This window comes from Peromyscus californicus, unplaced genomic scaffold, assembly GCF_007827085.1.
Source record: "Peromyscus californicus insignis strain IS unplaced genomic scaffold, ASM782708v3 Scaffold_15__1_contigs__length_86483966, whole genome shotgun sequence".
In the NCBI taxonomy this organism is placed as follows: domain Eukaryota; kingdom Metazoa; phylum Chordata; class Mammalia; order Rodentia; family Cricetidae; genus Peromyscus; species Peromyscus californicus.
In genome coordinates this window covers 1927472-1945914 of record NW_026294447.1, presented here as the reverse complement: position 1 = coordinate 1945914, position 18443 = coordinate 1927472, and the positions used below count along the sequence as shown (strand labels likewise).

At 41.2% G+C, this 18443-nt stretch overlaps 1 protein-coding gene across 1 annotated transcript; it reads right to left on the bottom strand.

Annotated features, from left to right (window-relative positions):
* Positions 1 to 5539: 5539 nt before the first annotated feature.
* Positions 5540 to 6359, bottom strand: Ccdc71l (coiled-coil domain containing 71 like). The gene has a single exon (XM_052738294.1). The coding sequence runs from the start codon at positions 6307 to 6309 to the stop codon at positions 5659 to 5661; it is 651 nt and encodes a 216-aa protein (XP_052594254.1). The 5' UTR covers positions 6310 to 6359; the 3' UTR covers positions 5540 to 5658.
* Between the last annotated feature and the right edge of the window lie 12084 nt (positions 6360 to 18443).

Below are 18443 nucleotides of genomic sequence, written 5' to 3'. Positions count from 1 at the left end.
CTTCATACTTGCCCCGACTGGAGTCTACCCAGGTGCCCATGTAAGTTTTTGGAATAGTCTATGTGCCAATGGTGCTCTACAAGTGCAATGACAATATGGATGGAAGTCACAAACCATCAGCAAAAGGAGCCAGGCACGCCATGCATGACTCCATCTATAAAAAGTTATCTATGCTATAAAACATCAGAACGGGACCCTGTGGAACCAAGACAGTGACTTGAAGGGACATTAGGACTAATGCTAATAATGCCTTTCTGAAGATGAACTTCACAAGCACACTGAATTTATTGAACTACATCAAACCACACTTATGAAAAGTATGTTGTTTTTGTTTTGTTTTTTGAGAGAGGATCTCTCTGAGTAACAGCCCTGGCTGTCTTGGAACTCACTCTGTAGACCAGGCCTGCCTCTGCCTCCCAAGTGCTGGGATTATAGGCACACACCTTTAATCCCAGAAAAGTACATTCTTATATACCTGTTTTCCTTCCATGCTTATTTGAACCTATGTGACTTAGGATCAAAATTATCCACCCTGGTTTTGACTTTTCTTAAAATACTGAAACATTTAAAGGATGTATACTTGAACTGGACATGGTGGCACATGCCTGTAAACAAGCTCTTGGGAGCCAGAAGGAGGAAGATCAGATATTCAAAGCTAGCTCTGGCTACATAGCAAGTTTGAGGACAGTCTGGGCTATATGAAACCTGTTTTAAAATATACTGACATAGCTAACTTCACTACTTAGTTGAATTTACCTTCTCTATGAATACTTTTGGAAAGAAATCTATTTATCTAGTAACACATTTATTCAAGTTTTCTGGGCTGATCATAGGTTAGTGTCATTGTACTCCCTTCAAACTTCAAACTAAACCACATGGCTGCCATGTTATTATGATCACAGCTCAGAGCAATTACCAGCACATGCAAGAGCACTGGTGGTGGGCAGCCAGTGTCTGCGGCCTCTCTTCCCAGGTCCTTGCACTAGCAAGCTTCCATGTCTTCTAAGAAATGCTTTTCTATCAGCTTTCGCTACTGTAGTTTTGATTTGTTTACCAACTCAATATTGTGCTGAGAGGGATCAGAGCTAACATCTAAGTGTGCCAATGCTGCAAATATGAAGGTATTTTTGTTTCCAACATTTTGTTTCAAATATGGCCATTTTCCTTTTTCTTTTTTCCTCTTAGTACCTAAAACACAGACTTTCATACAAACTAACTTCATCTTGGCTCTGTGGCCATGAGTGAGCAAGCTCCAAAGCAATATTTTTAAATGTGTGGGCCTCGACCCCTGGGGTTGACTGGCCCTTTCACAGGGGTCACATATCAGATATCCTGCATATCAGATATTTACATTATGATTCAATGGAAAAAAATTTATGGTTGGGGTCACCACACCATGAGGAACTGTATTAGGGTCACAGCATTAGGAAGGTTGAGAACTCTAGAGTTGAGAACTCTAATTGCTGAAATTACTCCAAGTGAAGATTTAATGCAAAACTTTTATGGGTTTTGGATCAATAACTTGAATTTACTATTTGTAAATTCCCTGATACTTTAAAATACACAATGGCACATTTTAAAATCTTTCAAAGATATTGTCATAGACCCAACTTCAAAACATAACTTCTAATAGTGAAATTTGTAACAAGCCCCAACTCTTGCCCTAATATTTTTAGGAAGCTTAAAAGCATACTTTCTTTATGTCTCTTTATTTCCCCCATAAATTAGTCCCCTTAAATTCTAGACCACAATCTGTTCTTGGTGGGGATGCTAAACAAACTGGACACCTAAATTCTCATTATACTATACTATACTCAGCCTTCACACTTCCAATTAATAGCATTTAAATCCCTTCAACCCTTACAGCACCCCACTAGTTTACAAAGCATATTTGATACTGGAGATGCTAAGGCACGTTTATTTACCTAGTCACCTAGAGTCCCAGCACTTGAAGGACATGATGTCCAGTATGGTAATTCTCTTCCAGGCTTTGCCACCTCCACCTACCAAAAGGCCCTGGGGTATGAGGTAATGCAGTCCACATAGGACTGACTCTGCCCTTGCTGTGGTTGCTGATACTCCACTCTAGTCCCATAGATGCAATAAAAATTCTGGCCATCTTCATTCTGAACAGTCTGTACTGCTGCCATTCACGGGCATTTTCTTTCACAGTATGAGGGATGAGAACTTAGCCCTTCTACCATCGCCCCAGTGGTATTTAGGGGCCAGGATTCAGAAGCCTGAATTTGGGTGCATCTTTTAAGGTTTATTGCAGGCAAACTGGGCTATGGCTTTGGTTTGAAGCACCATTTCAGAGACTAACTAAAGAACTAACAGGTCCTAAGACAAAATACAACACAAAACTTGAGATTGCCAGCTCGAGTTCACAAAAATGTCAAGATTTATCAAATTTTAAATTAAAATGTTTTCTGATTCACATGTAAACATAAAATCTCATTTTGAAAAACTTGCAGTATCATTAGAAAAGCCAGACACTATATGCTCTAAAATTTATTTACAGTTAATAAGTTAAAAAGCAACACACAACCAAATTGTAAATCTCATTCATATGCACATTAAACTGTTTCAAGGAAACACTTCAGTTCCATTACAAACAATTGCTTTCTAATGCACTTAAGACGTAACAGTTTATCAAAAAATATCTGAACACACCAATAAAGGAAATGTTATGTATGTATGTTCATTAAAAAAAAAAATCACTGATTTAAAGAATGCCATAGCAACCCTTAAACAACAAAAAAAACCTTTAAGTTCAAAATTGTGATTTTTTTTGTATTCAAATATTTTTAAAGTTTTTTTTATAAAGTTTTTTGAAAAATAGTATTATGTACACATGGCAAATCAACAGGTATGAGCTACCAGCTTAAGTTACACTTGTCCACAGAGTACTGGGACAGACAAAATAAATAGGCACCACCACAGCAGCACTCCGCACTACCAACAATGAAGCTTGCCCTTGGCCAAGTAAAAGGAAGTTGCTGGGTTACAGGGAGGAGGATGTAAATGACAAAGTGACTTTGAGGTGCCAGTCACTGCAAGTAGGAACTCATAGCAAGGTGATGCATTTCCTCCCAGCTGAGATGAGGGAGAGCAGAACAAATGGGATGTCTTTAAAAACCAAGCTAGAGTCTTTCCAGGTCAAAATCCAGGCTCCACCTTAAAGGCCACAGGGCCAAGTTTCTTCCACAGCCCCTCCAAAGGTACCCAGGAAATATCCTCACTTCCTTACAACAGACTCCCCAGTTACATCAGATGTGTCTTTGTATTTTTCAAAGTTGCAACACAGGTTTTGCTGCAGAAAATTTGGCAAAGTAAAGGTTGTATTTTTTAACTATATCAAACTCAGGATGGGCAACCGGATCTAAACTTTAATCAGTCAGATCAATAAGTCAAATAAACATTTATGCATAAGGTCAACTGCACTAAAGAACCAAGGCGTAAGAGAAACAAATGTCAAAAACTTCAGTAAAAATAAAGGCATGGTGTCACTGGTTACATGTCCATTGTGTGCTGAGAAAAATTCTCCTCTCAGCCACATCTAGTTTCAAAAATCCTCTGGGAAGCATATAGGTAAATTCCATGTTGAAATTACATTCTAATATGGCCATTGGATTTATTTCTTGTTATAAAACTATATACAAGTGAAGTGGTACAAATGCATTTTCTTCAGGTGCTAGTTAGCTATAAAAGTTAACAATATACTTTTGGGAAGAAAATCCTATGTATCTGAAATACATTTGGCAATGGAAGTTAATAACGAAGACTGTCTCAGCTTCCCATGACACAACTCAATACTCTCCCTCTGGTAATTATTCACTTTTTATGTACTCAGTGTTTATAACAATGTATTATCATTACCATTGAGCAGTGAATAAAAGATTGAGGCTTGTGGGAAACTGGCATAAAGTCATATATGTATGTATATATGTATATATATATATATATATATTTTACAAAACAAAAACACTAAAATCAAAACACTCCTTTCATGAACTATTAAACTTAATAGATAATTCAGAAAGCTATGCCATTGAATTCTAGGAACACAAGAGTCCAACTGCAGCTCTCATTGTTCTAAGAACTTGCCAAGTAGGGATAAACTTTAGCATTGAGGGCTTAACAAACCCCAGCCCAGTGTGGATGTCCCATGGCAGAACACTTATTATAAATAAAAGTGGTAGAAAAACACTATTTGACCCTTTAGGTATTGCAGAAAAAGCTGGCTGTGGCACCACTGGCTAAAAAACCACCGAGTCTTGCTGCCACCAATGACCAAAGGCACTTGGATAATCCAGAACTCCACACTGGGCCATATGGTGTACATGCTATTATTATAAAAGTGTACAAGAAGGGTCAGTACTGTGTGGCTCAATTTTTTGATTCCTGTGACCTTTAGCTATCAAAAATTGCAAACACAATTATGAATGGAAAGAAGAGAAAAAGAAATTTCATAGACAAAAAGTCAACCAATTGTCATGATTTTCAAAAAGACAATAGCATTAGTTTAGGCATTTCTTGTTATCCAACAACAAAGAAATAAAGAGATCTATTTTTCCCCAAAACAACTTCCCCCAGTTATGTGGCACCAAGAAGTGCCCCTGCCCCTGTAAATCACTCACAGTTGCGGGAATTCTAACGGGTATCTGCTTACCTGTTTATTCACAATGTCTACATGCACTGATCTCTCCTAAACAACTTCCACCTTAATTCTCTTCCCATTAACAGTCCTGGATTTTATGTTAGACCAGGACGTGAGGCCGAATCACCTCCAACTGGATCCCAGTTATTCTTGTAGCCAACATATTCTTCAAAATTGATTCACTTTTTATCACAAGCCATGTGGTTCCAAAACACTTCAATTTTATTCAATTAAAAAGAACTTTTCCTAAACAAAACTTTTAAAGAATATTCTACCATTTTCTTTAGGAGCTCAGTAAATATAAATATGAAACTTCAATATAAAACTTTATATATAAACACCTTAACATCTTTTTAAACAGTTGTACTTTGCATCTCTTGGTAATCACTGAGCTCATGAAATTCAAAGCCATACAAATCCTCACATTAACAGTCATAAACTTGAACCTCTTAAAAGACAACCTTGATCAAAGCTTTGGAATCCAGTAAAAATTAGGAAACGAGTGGGCTTCAGAATACCCTGAGCTTACACCAGCACTACACCACGAAACACAGTCAATCTTCCGTCCAGAAACTGGGGCTGACAGTCAAAACAAAAAACAGGAAAGGGGATAAAGAGCAAGTAAAATTCTGGCTTTATTACGTAGGAACGAAAACAAATTCCTTTGGAGAAAAAAAAATTTTTTTTAAGTCTTCGGAGGACTTCCAGACCGGTGAGGTAGAGTCCGAGAGGGAGAAAACGCAGGTGTCCCTCCAGTTCTGGAGACGTCTCCATCCGGGTTGGGGAGCAAAGGGACCTCTGCCGCGGGTCCGGCTGTCCCGTCTGGGGCCGCGCCTGTCCCGATGGCGGACCGCGGCGCCGCAGCGCATCCGGGGGGCCTTGTTCGCGCATAAAGTGCACCAAAGGGGGCCGGTTCTGTAAACATTCGACTGACATGAGTCCGTTCCAGCGCAGAAGCTCGCTCGGGCGGCGGCCGGCAGGAGGCGCCGCGGCGCGCGTCACGCCCGGGGCACCGGGAAGCGGCGCAGCCTCACCACCGGGTCCAGGTCCACGCGCAGCACTTGGCGCGCCCTGCGCCGCGCCACCGCCAGGCTGCGCTCGCCCCACACGTCGTCGCCGACGCGGATGGTCGGGAAGCTGGTCAGAGTCGGGGTGGCGGCCCTCCAGATCTCCTCCAGGGTGCGTCCCCCAAAGCAGGACACGGGCGGCTCCGGCTCGCCGGCGGCGGGGCGCGGCCCGAGGGTGCCCGCGGCGGCCCGAGCTCCACGGCGCCTCCTCCTGGGCGCTGCGCGCGGGCGCGGGCGCCGGGCGGGCCGGCGGGCGGGCGCCGGGGGGTCGGGCACCAGCGCCCGGCACGAGGAGTAGCCATAGACGTCCTTGCTGCGCAGGATGTGCGGGGAGAACTGGTGCTTGAGGCTGCAGAGGAAGCTCCAGAGCTCCGCTTCCGAGCTCATGAACTCCGTGCTGCTGGGCATGAAGAGCTTGAAGGCGTCGCCCAGCGCCTCGGTGCTGCCGGCCAGCGACAGTTGCGACCGCGAGTACACCACCTTCTCCTCCAGCGCCTCCAGCCCGGCCCCTCCTTCCGCTCCGTCGCCGCCGCCCCAGGCGGCCCGCGGCCGGCGCCGCCGCCTCTTCCCGCCGCGTCTCATCGGAGGCCGCTCGGGGCCGCCCGCCGTCCCCGCCCGCGCCCCGCTCCCCGGCGCTGGCCGCTGCCGGCGCCTCCCGCCCGGCGCCGCTCGCTACTTTTCTCGCCTTGCCGCCCCTCCCCCTCGGGGCGGAGGACGCGCTGGATGTCCTGCCGCCCGGCTCAAGATGGCGGCGGCGGGCGCCCACCCCGGGGCTTTGTCATTGGACGGCGCCCGCCCCCTCCCCCGGCTTCTCTTTCTTCTCCTCGGCAGCCTCCTTTCGCCCTCCGCCTTTCTTTAAATGGGCCCGCCCTGGTCCCCGCCCACCGCGGCCCGGGCTCCACCCATTGGGCGCTCTCAGGAAGAGGGGCGGGGCCTTGTGGGGGAGAGGCCAGTTCCTGGAAAATGGTGCCTGTGGTGGGTGATGGTGATGGCCAGGAAGGCCAGTCAACCATTGGGTGGGTCTCTTAGGGTTGCCATGTCTAGGGTGGAAAGTGGGTGTGAACTCCATGTTTGGGGGTGAAGTGGGTAGGTGTGCAGCTGTGGGTTGAGCTGGAGAAATCTACCGGTCTGAATAACAAAGACTTGATAGTAGCACAGCCAAGAGATTTGGGTCTAAAACTCGAGGGGCTGGGCTTTGCGCGAGTCTTCTAAGCCCTGTGGCGTCCTTGTACTCTTTGCCTCTCTCTTGACCCCATCTTCCTCAAGAAAACAGTAAGCGTTCAGGCATTTATGACAGCTTCCTCCTGGGCAGTGGAGCCATCTTGGCATATTTAGGAGATACTGGTCATTGGGAAAGCAAAGACTTCTGTATGAAACTAAACCGTCTGCTCCAGTTGGACAAAGAGCAACGGCAACAAAGATTATTCTGCTTAAAGAAAATATTCTTGTTTTAAATACATTCTTTTATCAGAGTGCTGTTTCATATTTCACTTGGTTTTAAGTTGCCCATTTGCAGCACCATTGCTGCCCTTAATGTGGTATTCCATATCATCAATGAGAGTCTGTTGGGAAGAATACATCCTTAAGAACGAATTACCTTTTGTGTTGGGGAGGACAGTGGTAGACATTCATTTTGTCAGTTTTTCTATCCACGCTGAACTCACTGCCTATTCACATAATAGGCACTGAATACATGCCGAATGAATGTGTAAAATAGCCCTTTTTGAAATGGAGTGAAGTACTGAAATTGCTTAGAACAAGATAATTATAATTTTACAAGTATATTGCAATTTTCTTTGAAGTCCTTTAAACTTCATTATTTCCCATGCTGGGGATCAAACCCAGAGCCTCACACATCCTCAGACAGCACACTACTCCTGAGCTATACTCCAGCCCACAAGATTTCTTTAAAATATTTCTAAAAATATGTCCTGGTTCTTAGAACTTTCTCCAGTCAGCATCTTATTTTGCAGCACACAGTGAATACAGTGCGGAACTTTTGTGATTTACTTACACTTGACAGTTCATTTAAATATTTGAGCTAAGAGACACCTAGTTCAGTCTCCGTGTGTCACAGATGAAGTTTAGAGCACAGGGGTTCAATAATACAGCTTGCTAATAGCAGGACAGGTGCTGTAGGTCTTTGTGTTCCTAGTCCAGAAATATTTATATTTCACTGGTGGTTTTTCACATTGTGCTGTTCTAATGCAATAGAAATGCTTTATACATTTTCTGTGGGATGACCAAGGGACATAGCTGTACCCCTTTTCATACTTCTCACCCACAGCTGAGCAGTTTTAATCTGCCCTGTGGTGGACATGGGTAATGTGTTTGAACCACTTAGCATTTTGTTTAGCTTCAATAAAAACTAAAAAAAAAAAGAAAAAGAAAAAAAAAGAAGAAGAAACCTGCTTTTCTATAACAAAGCACATACTCCACACAATAGGCTATGGTAAAAGTAAAAACTATGACCATGTGCCAAAACGATAACTTTATAAAGAGAAAATCAATTTCCTGGAAAAGCTTAGCTTTGCTCTCAGAAACAAGAGTATAGACAATTACCAGCTTCCTAGCTCCTCTTAAAGGGATTATGTTGCAACTACTGTATTTATAGCCAGTTCTCTTAGTAATTCTGAGAACACATAATAATGTGAAATTTGAATAATTTCTATTGGAATACCAATAGAATACCAATTTCTGTGTAGATGGACACAGACAATCTCACAGTAAGTGAGAAGACTGGAGGGAGAGGGCTTCCTAATGAGAGAACAGGATAAATTAGGATACAGTACAAGAGTCACATGTTGCTATGCTTACTCCACTATGTTAATTATAAACCCTACAGGGCTTGCCATATAATATGTACTATCCATCTACAAAAACATGCAATTGATTCAACTAAAACATATTTTTTCAGCAAAACTGTAAAAGAATGTAAGGAGATGAAAGATTTTAATAAGTTATTCATGAACCAAGAGTTTATTTTGTGAGGCAATACAGGGAAATTAGCTGAAACTATTTGTTAGAGAATTTAACTAATTTTGTGTTAAATGGCTTAAATTATTTTACATTTTTTAAATTGTCTCTGTTTTCTCTAATTCCCCTTCTAATACCCTTGACTTCTACTTTTTGGTTAACTCAAATAGTCTTTGTACAAATATCTCCATATCCGTTTTTCTTAAGTGAATAAAATTGACACATACTGGTAATATAATCCTAGCTCCCAAGACCCTATACAACTTATGGAAAGATGGCAGTTTAAGTTTTTATAACTGGTGAATCAGTTTATAATCCTTAGTTTATTTCTTTATCTCTCAGGAATGGTGTTTCCTTTATCTGACAAACAAATGACGGATAAGAGTAAGCTAAGTGTGTGTATCTGTTTTCTACATTCATAATTTATGTTGTTTAAGACGAATCTAAACAAAATAAAGCCACTAGAGAAAAAAGGTATTTTGTAGCTACCCTCACCTTTGATATCTCACTTCTTTAAAATCGCTTCTTGAGTGGTGGCCAAAAACAATAAAAAATACATATGTACGCAATTACAAATATCACCTCTGGAATAAAATAGGCTTGGCATCAAAAATATCTTTACAATGAAGAATTCTTGGATGCTGCTTTTTACCTCTTTGCATCCATTTTTCTCTAAACACATATTTAGTCGAATGAACTATTAATTTTTAATTTAAATGATATTGAATTAATATAAATGATTTGATACATCAAGAGAAAAATACCTTTTAATTTTAAAGTAATCTAGATTTTTCTACAAAGGTGATCTCAAAGCTCCAGTGTGTTCCAAAACTGCTTAATGTATAATATATAAAGACTATATTATCCAAAAAGATAGAACTCCCTCTTCTAGGAAGATGGGAATTATGTATTTTCCTGTATGCTCCTGAAAACTCCAACTAAAACCTCCAGGCATCACATATCAAATAAACACAAGAAGACTGAGAGGTGGAGAGTGCAGACTGTCAGAACCCACAGAAGGGTGTGACTCTCTGGGTTTTTTTTTTTTTTTCTACCTCTGAAAATAGGTACCAGAGAGCAGCAGCTCAGAAATGCCCACAGATCAAATATAAAAACCCTCAACGAAATCTTTCTCACTCTAGCCATGGGACCAGAGAAGGGCCAGCCTGGAAAAGTGGAAAGTTTTCAACTAGGAAAAAAAAAAAAACCTCATAGATTGAAAAAGTATGACTTCTACCCTTATCAGGCTATTTAAAAAAAAAAAAAAAGAACCCCACCTTTCCTATCCATTTTCTGCAACCCACCGTGATGCACCTCTTCTGGAGTAGCATTACAGAAGTCTCAATAGGAAGCAGGACTTTCACTTTCACTAGGCCATTGAAAAGGAATCTCCATGTTCTGGCTATTACAAACAATGCTGATATGAACATAGCTGAACAAGTGCTCTTATGGTGTGGTTGAGCATTTCTTGGGTATATGCCCAAGAGTGGTATAGCTGGATCTTGGGGGAGATTGATTCCCAATTTTCTAAGAAAGCGCCATATTGATTTCCAAAGTGGTTGTACAAGCTTGCATTCCCACCAGCAGTGGAGGAGAGTTCCCCTAGCTCCACATCCTCTCCAGCATAAGGTGTCTTCAGTGTTTTTGATCTTAGCCATTCTGACAGGCGTAAGGTGGTATCTCAGAGTTGTTTTGATTTGCATTTTCCTGATGATTAGGGATGTTGAGCAGTTCCTTAAATGTCTTTCGGCCATTTGAGTTTCCTCTGTTGAGAATTCTCTGTTTAGTTCTATAGCCCATTTCTTAATTGGACTGTTGGGCATTTTGATGTCTAATTTCTTGAATTCCTTATATATTCTGGATATCAGTCCTCTGTCAGATGTGGGGTTGGTGAAGATCTTTTCCCATTCTGTAGGCTGTCGCTTTGCCTTGTTGACCGTATCCTTTGCTCTACAAAAGCTTCTCAGTTTCAAGAGGTCCCATTGATTGATTGTTTCTCTCAGAGTCTGTGCTACTGGTGTTCTATTTAGGAAGTGATCTCCTATGCCAATGCATTCAAGACTACTTCCTACTTTCTCTTCTAGCAGGTTCAGGGTAGCTGGATTTATGTTGAGGTCTTTGATCCACTTGGACTTAAGTTTTGTGCACGGTGATAGATATGGATCTATTTGCAGCCTTCTACATGTTGATATCCAGTTTTGCCAGCACCATTTGTTGAAGATGCTTTCTTTTTTCCATTGAGCACTTTTGGCTTCTTTGTCAAAAATTATATGTTCATAGGTGTGCGGATTAATGTCAGGGTCTTCAATTCGATTCCATTGGTCCACATGTCGGTTTTTATGCCAGTACCAAGCTGTTTTTATTACTGTAGCTCTATAGTAGAGCTTGAAGTCAGGGATCGTGATGCCTCCAGAAGTTGTGTTATTGTACAGGATTCCTTTGGCTATCCTGGGTTTTTTGTTTTTCCATATGAAGTTGAGTATTATTTTTTCCAGGTCTGTGAAGAATTGTGTTGGTATTTTGATGGGGATTGCATTGAATCTGTAGATTGCTTTTGGTAAGATTGCCATTTTTACTATGTTAGTCCTGCCTATCCATGAGCATGGGAGATCTTTCCATTTTCTGACATCTTCTTCAATTTCTTTTTTTCAGGGACTTAAAGTTCTTGTCATATAGGTCCTTCACTTGCTTGGTTAGTGTTACCCCAAGGTATTTTATGTCATTTGTGGCTATAGTAAAGGGTGATGTATCTCTGATCTCTGGGAGTCCAATTAGCGAGAATGAGGAGGGTTTATATGAGTGAGAATTGTTGAGACCAAGGTTGGATAAAGCACAGGGACAAATAGCCAAATGAATGGAAACACATGAACTATGAACCAATGGCTGAGGGGTCCCCACTGGATCAGGCCCTCTGAATGGGTGAGACAGCTGATTGGCTTGATCTGTTTGGGAGGCATCCAGGCAGTGGGACCAGATCTTGTGCTCATTGCATGAGTTGGCTGTTTGAAACCTGGGGCCTATGCAGGATTGTTTGGCTCGGCCTGAGAGGAGGGGACTAGACCTACCTGGACTGAGTCTACCAGGTTGACCTCAGTCTGTGGGGAAGGCTTTGCCCTGGAGGAGATGGGAATGGGGGGGTTGGGGGGAAGGTGAGGGGGACGGGAGGGGGGGAACAAGGGAATCCGTGGCTGATATGTAGAACTGAATTGTATTGCAAAATAAATTAAAAAAAAAATAAAAATAAAAAAATAAAAAAAAAGAAAAGGAATCTCTACTCACTGTCAATGGAGAGAGGTGGAGACCAAAACCAAGACAGGGGCTGGAGAGACGGCTCAGTGGTTAAGAGAACTGACTGCTCTTGCAGAGGACCTGGGTTCAAATCCTAGCACCCACATGGCAGATCACAACCGTAACTCCAGGATCCAACACCCTCACACAGACATGCATATAGGCCAAACACCAATAAAATAAAAATTAAAAAAATCAAAACCAAGACACTTGTACCCCAGCCCTCATTACCCTAGTGGGAAACCAGAATTCCCACCACCATCCACCCTTCATGAAAAACCACTTCCTACCACCTCAGTGTCCCTGGAAGCAGAATGAGAAACCGATAGTGTTTCCTGCCAGTACTGAGACAGCTTTGTCCCCTTGTTGGAAAAACATCAGAGAAAGCCGGCTGAAATAGTTTTAAATAAGACATGAGTCAATAATGCAATATATAAAAATGTACATAATGCAATATATTAAAATGTACAAGTTTCAATTGGGAATCATTTACCAAACAATCCTAGCCGAATTAAAAAATAAAATCTGGAGGTGTCAACAAGACATTAGAACCATACAACTAAGATGTTAGAGTCACTGTCATAAAAGTATATCAAACGAGTAACTATGAACATCTTCAAAAAAGTGAGTAAACAAAGCTATAGCAAGGAAATAGAAAATATCACTAAATAAAGAGATACAAAGATATAAATGGAAATTTTAGGATAGAAAATCCAACAGACATAAAAGTTGAACAGTTGGCACATTAGGATAGAGGCAACAGGAAAGAACTGGCAAACTTGGAGATAAAACAGTAGGTGTAATCCAACAACCACAGAGGAAAAAGAAGGCAGAACATAAGACTGAGCAAAGCCTCAGGGTCTAGAGAACTGTGAGGTCTAATATTTGTGTCACTGACATCTGGAAGGAGGAGACTGGGCAGAGAGAAGGACTGGTGGAACAGCAGCTGAACATGAATGAAATTTGCAAAGATACAGCCATAGAGACTCAAGTACAAACCAAGTAAAAATCAAAGTTCCATATCGAATCACTTCAGAGTTGAACTTCTAAAAATCAAAACAACAACAACAAAAAACCCACTTGAAATCAGCTTGATTAAAAATGATACCTTGGCTAGGTGGTGGTGGCGTATGCCTTTAATCCCAGCACTCAGGAGGCAGAGGTAGGCACATCTATGGGCTGGAGGCCAGCCTGGTCTGCAGAGCAAGTTCCAGGACAGCCAAGGATACAAAGAGAAACCCTGTCTTGAAAAATCAGAGAGAGAGAGAGGGAGAGAGAGAGAGAGAGAGAGAGAGAGAGAGAGAGAGAGAGAGAGAGAGAGAGAGAGAGGAGACCTTGCTCAACCTCCAGCAAAACACGCCTGTGCATTTGCACACAGAGTGATAACTTCAGTGGAAAACCAAAATCAGCATCTTCCCCCTAGAAACCAGGGGTGGAAGGCCATGACAAGTAGCTTGATCTTCTCCCTTTTCCATGCATTTTTTTCATCCAGTGAAAACACCCTTTAAAAAATGAAAGGGAGTTGAGGACATTCTCACACAAAGGGAGACAGTTTGTTGCTGGTAAACAGACTCTAAAGAATAGCAAAAACAAACAAACCAAAACCTCAAAACCATTCCCCCCATCCCCCCAAAAAAAGAATAGCTAAAGGCCATTTTCCAAATAGAAACAATACCAAGGCACATTGGGATGAAATAATTCTGCCAGCAAAAATATGTGTAAATACTAAGACTCTTGAGTTTTCTAAATTATGACTGATGGCTATTGTCGATGGAATGTTTGTGTCTTCCAAAAATTCACAGGCTAAAATGAACTATGTGTGAAACAACCACTGAGAATTCTGTATACAGAGATAAACTGGAAAACATAAGTAAAAATAGACTTATGTAATTCATGTACACAGTGAGAAAAAGAGAAAAAGAAAATAAACTAATGGAGTACAGTCAAAAAATTGAACATAGGATAAAAGAGAGAGAGAGAAATTCCAGCATTAGTCATAGGTTTGCCATGCCAGAGACTCATTTTGCTTGCAACCCTGGCCATATTGGCATGGACTTCTTCATTCCTCTTCATGGCACCACCAAGAGCAGAGACTACCCTGTACGGCTTGCTCTGCACATGGGCACACCGGGAGCGATTGCTACGGCCTATTAGCCTTCTCTCCCCCACTGAGGCACCTGACTAAAGCCTTTGCTTTCTACCCACTCTTTTTGTTCTGGTGGGTGGGGTTGGCTTTTAAGTCCTCTGCATCATACCTTTCTGCTTTTACCCCTGGTTTCTTACCCTCATTCCCCAGAAACACCATTACTGATAGGAAGTTGTTGCATCTCTCAGTTGTGATGAGGCAAAAGACAAGTTGCAAAGTATCTCATTCATGTCAATGATGTGTCTTTCATCATTTTATTTATCATATGTAGAAATACTTTCATGTTTCCTATACATAGAGTACCTTCCCTTTTATCTGGTTTGAACCCCAAAGAGTCAAATGAGAGAAACAAATGGATGGAAAAACTATTGTTTTCATTTACAGATGATGAAGCAAAAACCAGGTAAGGTGAGCTGCTGAGTTCAGTCAAAGGCTGGATCCTAAGCTAGTTTTCCTCAAAGGCCACGCCTCTATCCCCTTCAATCCTGTCTCACTTTGATCATAGGAAAAACAATTAACAATCACTTTTAAATAATCTTTTCATGTTCAAAGTGATGGAATCTTTGGCTATCTTTAAACTTCACTTTTTCCGTTTTCATCTTTTTTTCTGACTTTAGCCCTGGTGTGAAGAAATGAGGTGCTTTATTATGATACCACACCACTTTTAGATTGTGCAAACAGATATAGAAGAAAAAATTCTTAAAAGAAGGATTCCTACAGAGAAGAAACATTTATAAATCAGTGCTTCTCAACTATTTGGGAAATGACATAAATACAGCTGATGCACTGCCCTAGTTGGGTCCAAAGGCCTCTCATAGTCGGGTCCATCATGGTAGTGTCAAACCAAGAAAATGTTTCACATGCTCTGACTGACCCAGGGGTTCCTCAGTACTGGCTTCCTTCAGGCAATAGCCATTGTCTCCTGGTCTGGGCACACAATCGGAAGAGAATGCTCAGAAAAACATCTGTTATGGGAAAGAAAGAAAGAAGAAATTGGTTTAAATCTTGGCTGGTGGTCCTCTAGAAGCACCAGCAGCCTTAGGATATATGCTCCGATTGACGCTGTCTCAGGCACTAATCCATGGGGAACTCCTCCCGATCACTTGCTCCTTAGTTTCTTTTCTTCAAAGCCATCTCACACAAGAACTTGTTTCCAGTTATCCAAACATACTTTCTCTTGTGGAAGAGCTTTCTAAAGCTTATATATGTGGAGGGAAGCCTACAATGCACTTTGGTAAAGGTCATGATGGTGAACATGGATTGTCAACTTAAGAGCATCAAGAATCACAAATGAGACTAGCTTTCTGGGCATGTGTGTGAGGGATTTTCTATATTAGGTTACTTGAGGTAGAAATACCCACCCTAAATGTGGACAGCACCATTTCATTGGCTAGAGTTCCAAACGTCTGAGAGTTACTACACATCACTTGTAATTTTAACTTTAGATGTGAGAATGAGATGCCGTGATGCTGTATCCTATATAAAATCCTCTTGTATCTATAAAGCAAAACTCTAAGAGTGAAATCCAAGATGAGGACAATGGGGAAAGCTAGAGGGCAGTCAGACCCTCAGCGACACTGTGAGGACTTCAACCTTTGTCCACCTTTAGCCATCTAGTTAAACAGTCAGTAAGGTCCTCATGACTTAAATTACAGGGTAATTGCAGCTAAACACATCTGATACCACACCCATGTAATTGTTACATGCACTCCTGTGGTGGTTTGAGTAATAATGGCCCCATAATCACCAGAGTGGCACTATTTGAATGCTTAGTCACCAGAGAGTGTCACTGTTTGAAAGGATTAGAAGAATTAGTAGGTGTGGCCTTGTTGGAGGAAGTATGTCACTGTGGGTGGGCTCTGAGGTTTCAAAAGCCCATTCTAGCCTAGTCTTTCTCTCTCTGTCTCTACTGCCCCAGCTACTGCCTGCATGCTGCCATGATCTCTGCCATTATGATAACTGACTAAGTCTCTGAAACTGGAAGCAAACCCCAATTAAATGCTTCATTTTATGAGTTGCCTTGGTCATGGTGTCCCTTTACAGCAATGGAACAGTGACTAAGAGAACTTCATTCTTCCAAAGATGTCCCTTACCTTACTACAAAACCCCACTGACTGATATGTTACAGATTTTGCCAAGATCATTTTAGATTTTTAAATATGGAGAAATGACTCATTTGAGAAATTTCTAGATATTCACGTAGCCATTCATAATAAGTCATTGCTTCTTTAAACAAAAAAATACATGATTCATCTAGAAAAAGGAATGTTGGAGAAGAAAAGACCAAAGAAACCATGGGATTACATCATTTGCAAACAATTTCAATTTAAATTTCTTAACTCTTCTTTCAGGAGCTTTGTAGCTAGATCTGCTGTCATCATCTTCCCAAATTATGGCCGGGACTGTCTCATCCACACTCCTCACTCTGTGTCTGATGACTACACAGTGGTAGCTTGATGATCCTTTTCTTTTCTAGATGAAGAGTGTCACTATGTGGTCTGGCCTCAAATTCCCAGTACTGCTGTCTCAAGTGGAAATGGTCAAGGCCCCCTCCAAATCATTTCTTTTAGATGGTTTGTGTTTTTCTCCCTAACAAAGATTTTTCAAAATAATCAGCACAGAATATTCCTGTGGCAGGAAGTGCTAATGTAAAATATAATTGCTGTGTAGATAACATTATAGTGATGTCACTAAAACTTTAAACAGTACATTCACTCAGAAATGTCAATATTCAATGTATATTTTCTTAGTTCTAATCAGTTTTATGTTATATAGTTTTTCACTACTACATTAGTATTTCTCTATATTATATGATTTTGGTTCATTTAATTCTAATTCTTCACTATGAGATAATTGTTTTGACCTTAATATTTTAATATAATAACCAGGGGACAGCTAGGGCATTGTTTGTGGCTTTTACAGATTAGGAATTATGTTCAAATGCATATTTTGGCATATTTTCCACTACTTCCCTTTTATAAGTTCCCTGAACCAAAAAGTCAAGAAATGCATACGTAAGTTCTAGGTATGCATTGCTATGTAGATTCCTAAGCATCCAAGTTCCAATATTTCAAGCAATGCACAAGTATGTATAATTCCACCTTAACCTTTCCATCACTGGGTGTTTTAGAAACATGTTGTCTGTCACTAATTCTTGCCTCAGATTCATTTCATTACTAGTGAGAGTGATCCCTTTATTTTCTATTTCTTGACATTGTTATTGAAGCTGTCCCTTCATGGTCTCTCACTATCCTCTGATTTCTGCCCTATTCATGGTTTTCACAAGTGATTTGCATAAAATGACAGATACTGATTAAACTTAGGCAAGCTTATCAAGTTCAGAGGGCCATGATGCAGTAAGAGAGCTAATACCCTTCTGAATACCATAAACAACAAACTTTTTCTAATACTTAATCTCAAAGAAACAATTATAGAAGAATACCATGAAAGAACTATATCATAATAGTAGTGGATGCTCATGCTGGAAAGACCAAGGAGACTTCATTTAGGAGCAGATTTCAAATGAATCACAGTAGGCATTTGCTTTCCCAAATACAATGTGAATTTTCAGCTGTATTGATAATTGCTGTGCTCTGCACTCCTCAGACCATTCCTGGGGCAGTGTGTATGGTTCTGAGACCGCAGCACACTGGAGTCTATCCTGGGAGTTGATTAAAAAGATGGGGTGACTCAACACTACCAGGTCAAGGGAGAACTGGGTAGATGGCTTAGGATGTTCTGCCTAGAGAACAGGCCTGTATGGGATGTTATCAATGACCTGCAAATGTTTTCATCTAGAGTGTTCTCTGAGGTTCTAAATAGAGCAGGTACTGTCCTTAGCCATTTTAGGATTAGAATAATGTACCACCCTAGGCAGATGAAGTAGAGAAATGTCTCCCTTTGGTGATAAAGAGGTTGTCATACTTTGGAGTACAGCATGTCAAGGGCAGTGACATTTGGTTTCGGTCTTTGTCATTTTGGTCCTCACTGTTGCACACAGTTAGTTCAACAGTATGAATTGGCTCTAGCTGACAAGTAGGACAAATAAACTATCACCACACAGCAAATAGGCCCTGCCTATTTTTGAGAGTATACTTTTGTTGGGATAAAGGCACACTTGTCTGTATAGTTAGCCTCCTTTCTACAACAGTACCAAACCCAAGAAGGGGGCTGGCTGTAAGACATGCAAAGCCAAAATGCTCAGTGCCTGAACTTTCACGGAAAAAGTTTGTCAAACACTGATCTACAATGGTTTGAATAATCCATTTTCTGAAACCAAGATCTAGCATGGTAACATTAAGGATTT